This window comes from Bactrocera neohumeralis, unplaced genomic scaffold, assembly GCF_024586455.1.
Source record: "Bactrocera neohumeralis isolate Rockhampton unplaced genomic scaffold, APGP_CSIRO_Bneo_wtdbg2-racon-allhic-juicebox.fasta_v2 cluster10, whole genome shotgun sequence".
NCBI classification, from domain to species: Eukaryota; Metazoa; Arthropoda; class Insecta; order Diptera; family Tephritidae; genus Bactrocera; species Bactrocera neohumeralis.
The window spans coordinates 24,568,744-24,582,121 of record NW_026089623.1 but is presented as its reverse complement, the minus strand read 5'-3'; the positions used below and the strand labels follow the sequence as shown (position 1 = coordinate 24,582,121).

The window sequence follows — 13,378 nt, the reverse complement described above, 5'->3', positions numbered from 1 at the left end:
CATGCTCTAGGTATCAGTCATAAGATCATATCTGGGGATTCTATAAAATTATGCTTCAGCCTTGAAACCTTCTGTTAGTCGCCGCATCTTTTCGTAGAATTTTCGACCATTACCTCTGTCGGCGAGCTTGTCCTACTACGCATTTCGGCCTTTATTATTTTTTGTCTGAAAATGCGTCTCGCTTTCCTCTTCGACTCTCGGTACACGTGTTGTGGTCGATTTTAATGTTGCGAGATAGGCAGTATTTGTTCTCTCCAATGCGACACGGCACTTCTCGTCGTACCATTTCCCACGAATCGAACCGCTTCTCTTCAAATCAGCGATAGAGAAGCACCTTGGAATCACTAGCGATCAGGGGTCGAATCGTTACATCCGTGAACTTATCACTCGTCACGTAAAAGTCTGTATTTCGTATTATGACATACGTGATCGTAGCGCTTATATACGTGATCGTAACGCTTCTATCGTAATCTGGCATGATGACAAACGTGAACGAGTATATAAACGTATCCGTTCGTTCGAATCGTCATTCGAACGCAAATTACCAATCGTAATAGACAAATTTATGGAAATGTGAGCAAGTTTTTTTAAATTTTATGTTTTCTATAATTTTTAGTAATAAAGAACACAAATAAGAAACCAATGAATGAAATATCTCATTAAAAATGTAAAAAAAAAAAATTATTTACATGAACAAAATTTTTGTATTTTAGTTGACATTAAAAATAAAATTATTTACAAGGTCAAGGACATATACATACATATTTGAATTAAATTTATTAAAGTATACATTATTTGGTCTCTTATCGTTTGGTCGATTGCGGTGAGGTGGTTCGCTACCCCGGTGCCCATTTCTTGTGTGTGATAAGAATCGCAATTTTAAGGGTCGTAACTTATTGCAAAGTTTATGCAGATTTTATGTAATGTCTCACAAACGTTAGTAAATCTTCCACTTTTGTGGGGTGATACCTTTCTCTCTTGCCATATCCTAAAATTCTCCACCGTCTTTTTAAGATTCAAATGCTTTGTTCAACAATAATCTACAAAGAAAATTTTGTTAATGAGGATTCATAATTTGTTTTTTTTTATACCTATGCTATTGCTTCGATCTCCTAGCTATCTCCGCACTATTTTTTTATACCCATCACTTTCACTTGAGCTCAAATAAAAAAAAAACAAAGTTGGATATTTAATTAGTTTATTGAAAATTTTGCAAAAGTTTTGACCGTTCCACATTTATTGTGACCTAAAAATATGATCCAAAGCAATGTGGAATTTAAAAACTATTGTGAATTGAAAATACATTACGATCCGTTTGCTATCATATGTCATAATGCCAATCACTGCATACGATTGACGTATCACGTAATTTTCTTTCGTATGTTTGCCGATCCGTGTACGGATGTAACGATTCGACCCCAGCTTATACATGATTTGTTTATGAATGTTCGCATTAGCAGAAAATACCCGTAAATGTTTCATACTCATTGTTAACGATTAATAATAAGTTCACTTAATTTAAATGATTTATGTTATGCAATTTGGCATCACCATTATCCAGGTAAACGCTGCCGTATCTGGGATCACTCTGATCAGGGGGCCTATTCTGTAACTCGATTCGAAAATGTATTATATTCGAAATTCGGATCTACTTTATCATTATGCGAAAGTTGTACCACCCTGTGCATTTTCGTTTCGACATTTCTACCGTTGTTTGTGTCAGACCATTGTGCAGTATACAAAAACAACTAGAAACACCATTATCAGACGATGCGTTTAGCTTGGCACATCATAAGATTCCTTTTTCTTTGGTCAGACCATTGTCCCGTATGCAATAACAACATTATTACTTTCGCCTGTTCGCTTACATACTATTTTTCTATATAAGCTTGAGTTCAGCATAAGATTGTTCTTAGTTGTCCTTCAAATGAATTGGGTGGTACTCGGAGAGTACCAAATAAATAAGGGAAATAAATTGATACTTAAAATAGTTAAATCGTAGTTTAATTACAGCACAAATATATATGTACGTTATTCGGGTTTAATTTGCGTTAATTGTTTAGTATTTAAGATATGTTTGAAACGCTTGTTCACAACAGAAGTGACTTGCAGCCCACCTACAAACTGGGAAAATTGCGACAATATGTGAAAGGGAAAATTTACAACGGTGGCTTGTATGGTGGGTTTGAAGAAATCTTGGATGACCTGAAACAACGTTACGACAATCCCCGTACTCTTTTGGAGCACCATGTTCAGGATCTTCTAGACTTACCAATCCACCTATCAGAATCTCCAGCTAAGCTACTTAATTTTGTGGATAGTGTACGAAATTCCTTCAAAGCGCTTGATATGAGGAATGTGCCAGTAAAACAATGAGATGCTATAGCCGTACTACTGCTATTACCTAAACTTCCGTATGTCACCCCAACCGAGTGGGAATGAGCTTAAAATTCAATGACATCCCGAAAATGGAATACGTGATAATGTTCGTGGAATGGCATGCAGATAACCTGCCAATATCGTCGTCAATTACTCCTCATATTTCAATCGAACGCGCTTCAAGTTGTGTCGTGAAGGCGCATCTGAATGTGAACTCCGTCAAAATTCTTACTCCGTTGGTAGCAACTGATAGTATAACGAATTGCCCATCTTGTAATGAGTTTCATCGCATTACGAAATGTCAAAAGTTTCGTAACCTTCAACTTAAAGAACGCTGGGATTTGGTGAAACGGGCATCATTATGTTTCAATTACCTCAAGGCCGGCCATCGTAATCGCGACTATCCATCTGGTTTATGTCTGAACTGCCAATAGAAACACAATGTAGAAGAGGAACATTGAAGGTACTTCCGCCAAATTTACTCCTGGAGGGTCGGCTTCAGCGCCAATAGTGGCGCCAAAGGTTCTGTCTCGACAACAATGACCAATGACTGCACGTCGCCATTTCTCTTACAGAGCGACCCTACTATTTTCTTATCAACGGCAAACGTGCTTCGTCCTGACTGTAAGGGTTAGTTAAAGGAATGTAGCGCACTTTGCAATATTGGTTCCCAGGTGAGCTTCGTTTGCGAATCATTAGTAACTGTTTTAAAACTTCCTAGAAGTCCTTGCGTGTTTCAAGTCGAGGGTATTGATCAAAGCCTTTCAACTTGTACCAAAGGTGCCGTCACAGTTAGTAATCAATCTCATGGGGACGAAAAGTTCCAGATCAGTTTTGATGCGTACATCATTGATTCAGTTACGTTTATGACTCCTTCTACTATTAAAAACATCAGGACCAGTCATCATTTAAAGGATCTTCGTTTGGCTAATCCGGCATTCGGTATACCCGGTCACGTAGAACTACTGATTGGCGCAGATATTTGGCCTGCCCTCGTACTAAACGACGTTGTTATCAGTTCTCATAACGAACCATGTGAATTGCACACTCGTCTGAGATGGGTAGGGCTTAGTCCAAAACCATTAAACGAGTCGAAATCAATATTTTTTCATCACTTATTGACGTTTTCGATGATTTTACCACCGATAAACTTCTAAGAAAATTTTGGGAAATAGAGGACCCTTCTGATAACATCAAGTCGGAAGTGGACGAATGTGAAGATATTTTCGCAAGTGAATTCCAGGCATCGAAAATGGCAACAGATCCTTCGAAGGAAGTGCCCTAATGAACACTTGTGTACCTATCAACTAAAGACAGTGACGTACGGTATGGCAAGCAGTTCTTTTATTGAGACACTGTGCATATCATAATTAGAAAGTGATCGCTGACGTTAGCCGGGCAGCCGCAGCACGGTACAGCATCCTTCAAAGCCTTTATGTTGATGATTATTTAGAAAGTGTCTACACGACAGAACTGGTCATCAACCATGCACGGGACGTTGATGCCAATCTTCAACAAGGTAAGTTTTAGTTAGATAAATGGAACTCCAACTGCGTTCATACCCTGGAAGGAATCAGTTGCTCTAAGGCGTCAGCAACGGCGACAAATTTTAGCGATTCCAGCACAACGGTATTGGGCCTACATTGGAACCCTATCCTATGGTTAGCCAAACTGAAATGGGATTTGCCCCTACAACCTAATCTTCGAGAACTTGGATGAAATACCAGGACAGTCAATAGGCTCTCGAAAGGATCAAAATATCACGATGGCTGGGGATCAGAGAACATTCTGTGTCAACACTACATGGGTTTTGCGATGCACGTACCAAAGCTTATTCAGTAGTTATTTACCTACGAAACACGAGAGCTAACGGAGGATCCCACACATCTTTGATTGTTGGAAAAACATGAGTTGCTCAGTTGAAGGAAATGACTATCCCCCCCTCGAACTTTCTGCATCTCAGCTATTGGTTACAACTATGAACAAAATACGTCGCGCCTTGCAGTTGGAAGATACGGCTTACACTTCATCGAGTGACCCAACAAATGCATACTTTCGAGCCCAATGAATACCTTTGGTAGCAAGGTTTAACCGTTTGAGTGCCTTACTGAATATATGTAACTGCTCGAATACGTCGTATCATGCCATTTATTACTGCTGAAGAGAAGGTATGGGCACTGATCACGCATATTCGTCAGAACCTGTTCCAGCATCGATTCGTCACTTAAACTGCTCCCACTGAACCCAATTTTGGACGAAGAAGGCTTACTGCGTGGTCGGTTAACAAATTCGGAATTACCGTATGAGAAAAAACATCCAATCATTCTTGCCAATATCCATTGGCAAAACTTCTCGTAAGTGATGCTTACAAGTGCTGTCTCCATGATGGGATACCGGAGATGCTGCAGTACTTACTCATGCGATTTTGGATTATGCATGCACGTCGTATTGTAGTCATATCTTCATCACTGCGCCATATGCCGTTGACACTTCCGAGCACCTCAGCAGCAACAGATGTCATCGCTTCAAAAATTGCGGACCATTCAACGTTCGTCATGGAGGAAAGTGAGCCACAACAATGAACAAAGCTTACGGGGCGATTTGCATTTGTATAGTTACAAACTCCGTACATATCAAACTTGCGGAAAATTGACAACTCAGGCATTTATCGATATGTTTGATCGCTTCATAAGCCGCCGTGGAATATGTTCGATTATTTACAGCGACAACGGAATGCAATCTATAGGTGCTAGTCGAATTCTATATCAAGACCTTCAAAATTGGAGAAATATATGTGCAACTCAGCATATTGCATCTTCCAGCATGCAATTGAAATTCATCACTCCAGCCGCACCCCATCATGTAGATCGTTGGGAAGCAACTGTGCGTTCAGCAAAAAAACATCTCTACCGCACAATTGGTCGCCAAATCTTACGCTTCAACCAACTGAGTACACTACTTGTTAGGATTGAGGCTTGTTTGAATTCCAGTCCACTCGTTCCTCTTCATGATGATCCCAGTGGTAGTTACGTACTCACACCTGGCGGCTTCCTCATTGGTCGACCGCTCGTATTTTATATTCTCAATAATTACAGAAAATGTTCGAGCAATCTTGGAAGCGGTGGAACCGTGAATATTTATTCAGCTTACGGGCGCGTCGCAAGTGTCGTTGTCCTTCAAATGAATTGGATGGTATTGGAAGAGTACCAAATAAATATGGGAAATAAATTGATACTTAAAAGTACAAGGTGCGTTCCAAAGTATTTAAATTTGTAACAAATAGATACATAATCATAAAATTATTAAATTGGTAATCACGCACATTCGGAATAAAAAGACCGCTGCACTAAAGTGTATATGGCACAAATAATTTATTAAAGAAGTATTTGACCTTTTACAAAATATTCCTTTTCTTAAAGTTAAATATTTCGATTATTGAAGTAACAAATGTTGTCGATGTAGATATATCGCTGTCGATGTTCAAAAACTGTAGCGGGACGTGTGTTCTCAGTACGTGCGTAAAAAGCGAATGTGTATCAGCGATGAGTGCGTGGCGAATTGTGGTAACGAATTATGTCAGCCTCCCCGTTGTCCACTCCTTTTGTTGGTTGGGTTGGTGTAGAGGTGTGATGAGTTAAATTGGTGTTCTGTTGCAGTAGCATCCTGTGGTGAATTGTGCTGTTTTATTAGGATGCGCTAGTTTTACCAGGTAGAGAGGGTGGATGCTTAACTCATTTAAACATCCTGGGCCCCCTAGGCGAATATTTTGCCTAGTATTATACGTATAAGTATGTATTTCGACGTACTACTGGTGGAGTAGCCGAAGCGCGGAATACGTTCTGACAGCAGAAGTATGTCTTGACGGATTCATATTTATCCGTGTGTGCAGAGAACGGATTTTGGTTTGAAACATATCACATGTATTTGAATGTGCATTTTAATATACGGGTAGGTGCTTAAGAGATGCAACTTTATTATGCGGGTTTATTTGATTTTTCTGACAACCTTTTGTATTTGCGATTTTTCCTTTTATCGTTTTATTAAGTGGATTATTTATTATTTGCCTTTTCTGTGTTATCGGCTCATAAAGGATAGTAACTCCACGTCTGGCTCAGATGTGGCCAGAATGGGTACTCCTTAGCCCTAGATTTAGGACTATGAAATTAGAGCGATCTTGCGAGAGAATGGCCGTGAATGGAGAACGGCTTCGATTCATAGAGTAGAAAGTTCTTCATACTTAAGTTGATGCTTCTTAGAGCTGATTTCCATAACCCACCCATATGAGTAGCGCTTAGATAGATGCGATAAGAACGACCTTTGCCTTTTGTAAGAGTAGGTTCGTCACTGTATCGCATTGGGAGTATGGTGATCCCTTAACTTTCTTTTGAGATTTTATTTATTTTTGAAAATATATGTATGAAAAGTGTATATTTTGCGACTTTTTGGAAATTTTTGTATATATTAGTGCGTATGCACTAATTTGACAAGTATTAGTGCGCCACCGCTCTAGGATTTGTCCAGAATTTTTTTTGTTTTTTCCATTATTGGCGAAAGCCATCCTGCGGGGTCGAAAGGTTACGAATATATATTTGTGTTTTTATATGAGGTTGTCAGATGGAATCTGACTTTGCTTTTTCTACCTTTATGTGGGGTATTGCATAATTGTGGCTCTAGTGGCTGTCGTACGACGTACCGACCATTATTTGATCGAGTAGTTGTGGCTATAGAAAAGTCCTCACAATACTGATCTTCTTTAGTTTTGTTTAATATTTGGGGAAGTTTCCCTATATATTGAGATTTCCTTAATTGTGAATTAAGGCATTTATTTGATTTTTTCACAACTTCAGTTGGTGTGGTGGTAACTAGTCCACTTTGTGTTTGGCTGTGCAGCGTTTGAGTTTTTTGTGCCTTTGAGCAACATGGTGTCTCTTGGCAATTTTTTGAATTTTGGGTTTCGGGATTTGCTTTTGCAATTAAACCCGTGGATCTTTTTTGTGAATAAGCGCTTCTTTGGGGGAGATGGGATATCTGCTGTAATGAAGCATTGAATTGTGTCATTTGTGACAATATAAGCAGTTAAATTTGCTTTTGCAAATATTAAGATTGTGTGAGTGGGACAAGCAGTTTGTACAGAGTCTTTTTGATCTGACAAAGTTGTTCCTTTCGTTAATGTTTAATTTTTTAAACTTCTCGCAAGATATCAGTTTATGCCCTCTTGTGCATAGTTCGCATGACGTATGTTTTCTTTGTTCTGATGTGAACGTTTGTGTTTTGTAAAAGCTTTTATTTAAATTTTTGTTGCTTCTAGCTTGGGGTCTATTTAAGCTTCCATTTTGGTCGTATTTAGTGTTCTTACTTTTGATTATTTTTTCTTCTAACCTTTCCGCAATTTAATATTGGGTGGTGAGAAAATCTTTCATTTGTTGCCACGGTGGGCACTTTTTTCGTGATGAGAGCGATTGCTCCCATAGAAGTAACGACTTTTCTGGTAATGCGGCAGTGCAAATGTTTACCAGAATTGGGCCCCAGCTGTCTGTGGGAATTTTTAGTGTCGATAGAATCGACAAACAATTTGAAACAGTGGATTCTAGTTTCATGAATTCTACACTTGTTCCTTTCTTAACTTTTGGCAAGTTCATTAGTGTCGTTACTTGTTTATCGACCAGTATTCTTTCATTTTCATATCTCACTTTTAGAGCTTCCCAAGCCAAATTGAAATTGTCGTCATTAAGAGCGAACTGTTTTACTATTATGCCTGCCTGACCTTTGGTTTTGTATCTAAGGTGATACAATTTTTGCGCATGTGATAGTTGAGGATGGTTTATGTACACGGCCGTGAATATGTCCCGGAAGGACGGCCATTCTTCATAACCTCCGTAAAAGGTTTCTGTGTCACATGCGGGCAACTCGAGGTGGATTCCTGAACTTGCCTTTTGACTGTCTGTTTGTGGCTGCTCTACTCTACTGTGGAGAGTAGGTGCAATGGCTTTAATGAGCTTTAGTTGATCGGAGATCATAGCGTTTGTTTCTTCGTACTGGTCTAAGCAGTTTTCGTATATTGCGGTAGCAGATAATTTAAAATTTTGTGGTAGATCTGAATCGTCAGAATCTACAATGGCGTCATGAGCCGCTTGGAGGCGAGTCCAAAAATTTTTAAGATTTTGACTTTTAATTTCTAATAACGATTCCGAGTTTTCGTGAATCGGTGATGAGGCAAATCTAGTGCAGTATCTTGTTAAACTGTCACTTTCTGAAATAAATCTAGCAACCTGTTTTGAGCGTGTAGCTCCAGGTGTACTACGATTTTTGTTATTGTTCATTACTTTAGTTGTATGTAGAAATGTTTTTTAAAATGAAGTAAAGGTTTCTCAGTGTGAACTGAATACTTTTTTAAGTACATATATATTTTTCGTAAAAGACGGATTATTTGTTTTATTAATGCCGTTACTTGTTTACTTGCTATTTAAATTTGTTTTTATTTTATATGATTTGTTTTCAAACCACAATATTATTTTTAAGTATTTTCTATATAGGTATATAGGCACACCCTAATAATTGGCTTGTATGTACTTGTTTTTGTGCAATTGAGAGCTCGACGAAGAGATCAATATGCTTTGTTCATAAGTATGCACGACTTATTAGTGCTAATGCATGTGGGCAAAGAATATGCTGTAATGTTTTGTTTTTTGTTTTTCTTGCAATCCTGCTTGTTTTTGTTTGACAAAGAACAAGTGGTATTGCAGAAGAGATGCTAATATGGACTTTAAAAAGATGTGTATGTTTAAATGCACATGTGTGTATGTACGTATGTTGGAATGTATGTTGTTCAAATTTATAATTTGATGTATATTTCGTTAATCTGATTTTTAGTTTTGCATACGTTCTAATAAATGTATTTTGTAAAAGTCAATTTTACTTTGTCTTACCCCAGCTAACATTTAAGTTAGAGAATGATTAGAGAACGAGTCGAACTGTAATATATTTCTCTAAGGTAGAACGTTAGAAAACTATAAGAAAAACTGTCGAGAACTATAGCATGCTCTACAAAAAGGGGACTTAGTTCTCGATATCGAGAAAAATATTAGTTATCTAATCGTATTCTAAGGTTGAATTCTAATTGGATTCTAATGTTGATTTTTTATTGTTTTGGAGCTATTATTGGATTTCGTTTATTAAAAAATTATTATTTTTTTTTTAATTAAAACGGTTTTATTTCATATTGCTTCTTTTTTCATTGCATTAATATTAATATAGTTGTGTGTAAAACGTCCAACGCAAAAGTCTTTAAATTAAATTCTAGTGAAATAATTAAAATTATAAATTCAAATTCAAACACAAAAATATTCATAAAAAAATTAAAATGAGATCACATTATGTTCTTTTAAGTTAAATTTAATTTTTACGTTTTTGTTTTTTTTGGAGTCGTATGCCTTTTTCTTCATGTAGCGTCCCTTAGCATGCTGGAAGAAGACTATAGAGGTGCGCTCAAAATCTATATCTGTCGCATGAGGGAATCTAGACGAAAATGTACCTAAAACAAAATAATTAGTTTTGTAAAATTTCGGAAATGTGAAGAACTATACTTTTTAAGGCAGCTGTTACACTTAACGGTCTCACAGCCATTTTATCCTTCGTACCCTTCCAACACAAATTCTGCGCAACACCATCGATAAAAATTTGGCGCCAAGCATTTTTTACGAACTTTTCAGCTGTGTGGCCAGATACTGTGAAAAATTCCTCCTTCTGGAAAGATATGCATTGAGTTCAAGTTTAAAATTTAGATAGTGTGTTGGTTAATAAAAATATCACCAGTTCATTAAATTTGCTGGAATGCTCCTGTATATCTTTTTCAAAATTTTGAAATTGTTCCAAGTTATCAAATGGAACTTTCAGGAGCAGCTCACTTCGTGATTTGTGGTTTGTCTTTGTAGTCTGCTTTGTTTCTTTTGTTTCTTGCAAAATTCGTGTCAGGGCCCTCTTTATGGATCTTTGATTGTGGTCTATTTCTGTAATACAAAAACGTATCGAATAACATTAAAAAACATATTTTTGACGTTTCATAAGTTGTTACATAAGACTGAATGGTAAAACGCCAATATATGCAGCTACAAAAGTCGCATAGCCATTTTCTTACCTTTCAGTATTTTATTTTCCGACTGTTTTATACGGTCCAATATCCTTTTCTCAAGCAAATCAATATCTGAAAAATAACAAAATACTTAAGATATTTCCCTTTAACTATTTAATTAAAATTTAATTTTTTACCTTTTTTAGTTACAGGACTATTTTCTGATGCTTCTTCTATGATGTGGTTAAAATCCATTTTCTGTCCGAATAATTTATGTACGTTTATATGTTCTTAATGCTTACAAATATTTAAATATCAAAAAAAAAATTAATGAAGGAAAGGAATGAACAAGTTGATGTTAGACTCGTAGTTACTAAATTTTATAATTTTTTCTGATATTTCATCTAAGTTGTGATGATAGACGGAAGACGAAATTTTTAGGACTTCACATGACTTGATATTGAGAATTCCTGATGAGGTGTTTCAAAATAATCCTGTAAATTCAGAACTTCCTTTCCAAGTAGCTTTGTGGCCTTATTTATAGCTACTAATTTAAATATTTTGCCCTTAACGCTGTAAAAGTTATCAGGTTCTTTCGGCGAAAAGTAAAACTTTGAAGTTTGTACAAATATTAATGAATCATTTCTAAATTTTCCTTTTTTAATTTCAGTCGATGGATTCATAGCATTGTTTGACCTAAAACTGTCCTCAACTAAACGATTGTATACTTGTGAGACGACATGGTTATGCTACGGTATCACTTGCGAGATGTGTTAAGCAATGAAAATTGAATGTAAGGAAATCATCATCGTAATACTGAGGCACAAGTTCTACGAATTTTTCCAGCATTTGACTAGCACATCTATTGTATTTAATATAATTATTTTGACTTAAAAGAATCCTAATGCTTAGTGAAAGAAGCAAAAAATTGTTATATTTTACTGGATCTAAAATTTCTTTTAGTAAAAAATATTCCAGTATAGAGAAGAAAGCTTTTAAACTCTGTGGCTTTAAACCGCTCAACATCTTTCAAAGAACGTGGGTGCCTAGCAAACTCTCGCGGCACCTGATTGCAAATAAACATTATTCTTGAATCTAATGCTTGAATTTGTTTCTGTTTAAGTGAATAAGGTTTTTTACGTTTTTTTATCCAGGCCAACAATAAAGTCTTTGTAACTCCTAGACAGACTACATGCATGTAATCCAAAGCAAACGATTTAACAATATCTATTGGAAGCTTTTCAATTACCATCGGTTCTAAAATTACATGATGGGCTCTATCAACACGAGCACGAAAATCGGTATCAGTTCGAGGAAAACTATTTTCTTTAACAAAAATTATTTTGTGATTTTTAGACTGGCCTTTCTGTATGCATTTAGGACAACACGAATATCCACAATGACCTTTGATACCAAGGATAAACGCTCGCGCAGGTGCGTCACATATAAAACCTCGACAATTTACAGAGTAATGTTTTTCGTTAAAAAATATTCTATTTTCCATTAAAATAAGTAGTTCATCTACAAATTTTGTAAGAAAGTCGTTTGCGCTTGCTGACTTGCTATTCCCACAATACACTCCAATAACCTTCACATCGTCCCACCCGTTTACATTAATTAGAATTGGCCACACCTGAAGGTTAGAACTTTTTGCCAGTGGAAGCCCATCAATATTAAAGTTTAAGTCCAACCGGATATCATTGAAGTCATTCTGATTTAAAAAATCGGTCAAAGCTCTTTCAACGCCGTAATGTACATATTCTCCCGAACCCATTGTTACTTTAGGTATTTCTTTTGGTGTATTTCTTAAAGTTCTAGAGCATAACGGAAGTCCTGAAACAAACTTTGCTAAAATTTTCAATAAGTCGTCCGTCGCAGAAGTCGTAATATTATGTTTAATTGTCCATTCGGTTAAGTCCTGTGGCAAACTTGAATTTTCACCATCAGAAGCACCATCTATGTCATCATTTGATTCACTAAACTCCTTTTCGGATTCACTGCCGCTTGAATCACATTCGATATTGTCACTTCGCAATTCTTTAAGAGCTGGCGGCGAATCTGCATCTGACTCAAGTGCATCGTGGGTTTCATTCCTTAACTCACGATAATCAAACAGCATGTCCACAATCTGCTCGCTTTTTCTCTTTAACTTTTTTTTATACATTTAAAAATTATATTTACCCGTAATTTTGTAATAATAATAACCGTCTAAAAAAATTTAAAGCACTTTCTTTTCGCACGTATTATTTTTGTTTGACACTAGGAATGAGCGACTCAGCAGACACTTATTGTATTCGAAAACTATCATTTATATCGATAGTGCATTTCGAGTGTTTCTCTAATCATTCTATAATCAAATTCTAATGTTGTTCTCTAAGCTTGAATTCGATTCGAGAAACATTAGAAAACTATATTAGAGTTCTAATGTAAAATCTAGCTTTTTCTCTAACGTTAGAGACAGTGTTTGCTGGGACCATTTAGTTTTTTACGGAAAATTAAGATAACCCTTTTTTGGAAAATTAATTAAAATTTAAAATTTTAATAATTTAGCATATGGTACCCAGTATAGGGTATAAAATTACAGGCAGATTCTATGCCGTATTTTCGCTCTGAGAAGAGAGTGTGAAGGCTAAATAAAGAATGTGCAGGTATTCTCCCGCATGCACTTTGTATGTTGTTTGTTGATTTGTAAGAAGTTAGGTTTATGTTTGTTATATACTTTGTTTATGTTGCTGATATGAACATGTACATATGTATATAGTATGACCATATATTAAAAATATGTGTATCGGAGAAATATATTTCCTTTGGGTAAATATGCGAATATGTATGTATGCGTGTCTTAATTTTTTTTTATATGTTACTATTTTTGTAATGATATTATTGTTTGCCTTCGCTTACAAATTTTAAGCAATCCTGCTTATTACTTGA

General features: G+C 36.2%; 2 protein-coding genes across 11 annotated transcripts in view; one reads left to right on the top strand and one right to left on the bottom strand.

Moving 5' to 3' along the window:
• LOC126765259 (uncharacterized) overlaps positions 1–13,378 on the top strand; it is a 255,305-nt gene that overhangs the window by 222,669 nt on the left and 19,258 nt on the right. The gene's annotated exons all lie outside the window — the stretch shown is intronic.
• On the bottom strand, positions 9,586–12,879 carry LOC126765261 (uncharacterized). 3 transcript variants are annotated; one of them, XM_050482963.1, is made up of 6 exons: positions 12,629–12,845; positions 10,645–10,705; positions 10,514–10,579; positions 10,189–10,385; positions 9,963–10,122; positions 9,586–9,910 (listed from the first exon to the last, which is right to left on the bottom strand). In XM_050482963.1, exons 2-6 carry the CDS (start codon positions 10,700–10,702, stop codon positions 9,735–9,737), a joined length of 657 nt encoding a protein of 218 aa, XP_050338920.1. In that variant the 5' UTR covers positions 10,703–10,705; positions 12,629–12,845; the 3' UTR covers positions 9,586–9,734. The 3 variants fall into 3 exon arrangements, 1 of the variants encoding a protein (XP_050338920.1); XR_007668322.1 differs by lacking the exon at positions 9,586–9,910 and having other exon boundaries at positions 10,645–12,575; positions 12,629–12,879; XR_007668321.1 differs by lacking the exons at positions 9,586–9,910; positions 12,629–12,845 and having other exon boundaries at positions 10,645–12,622.

Coding starts and splice junctions, on each gene's coding strand:
- LOC126765261 (XM_050482963.1), bottom strand. CDS start 10,702: ATGGATTTTAACCACATCATAGAAGAAGCATCAGAAAATAGTCCTGTA. Junction 10,386..10,513: donor GGAAAATAAAATACTGAAAG/GTAAGAAAATGG, acceptor TTTGTATTACAG/AAATAGACCACAATCAAAGA. Junction 9,911..9,962: donor TGTAACAGCTGCCTTAAAAA/GTATAGTTCTTC, acceptor ATTTTGTTTTAG/GTACATTTTCGTCTAGATTC.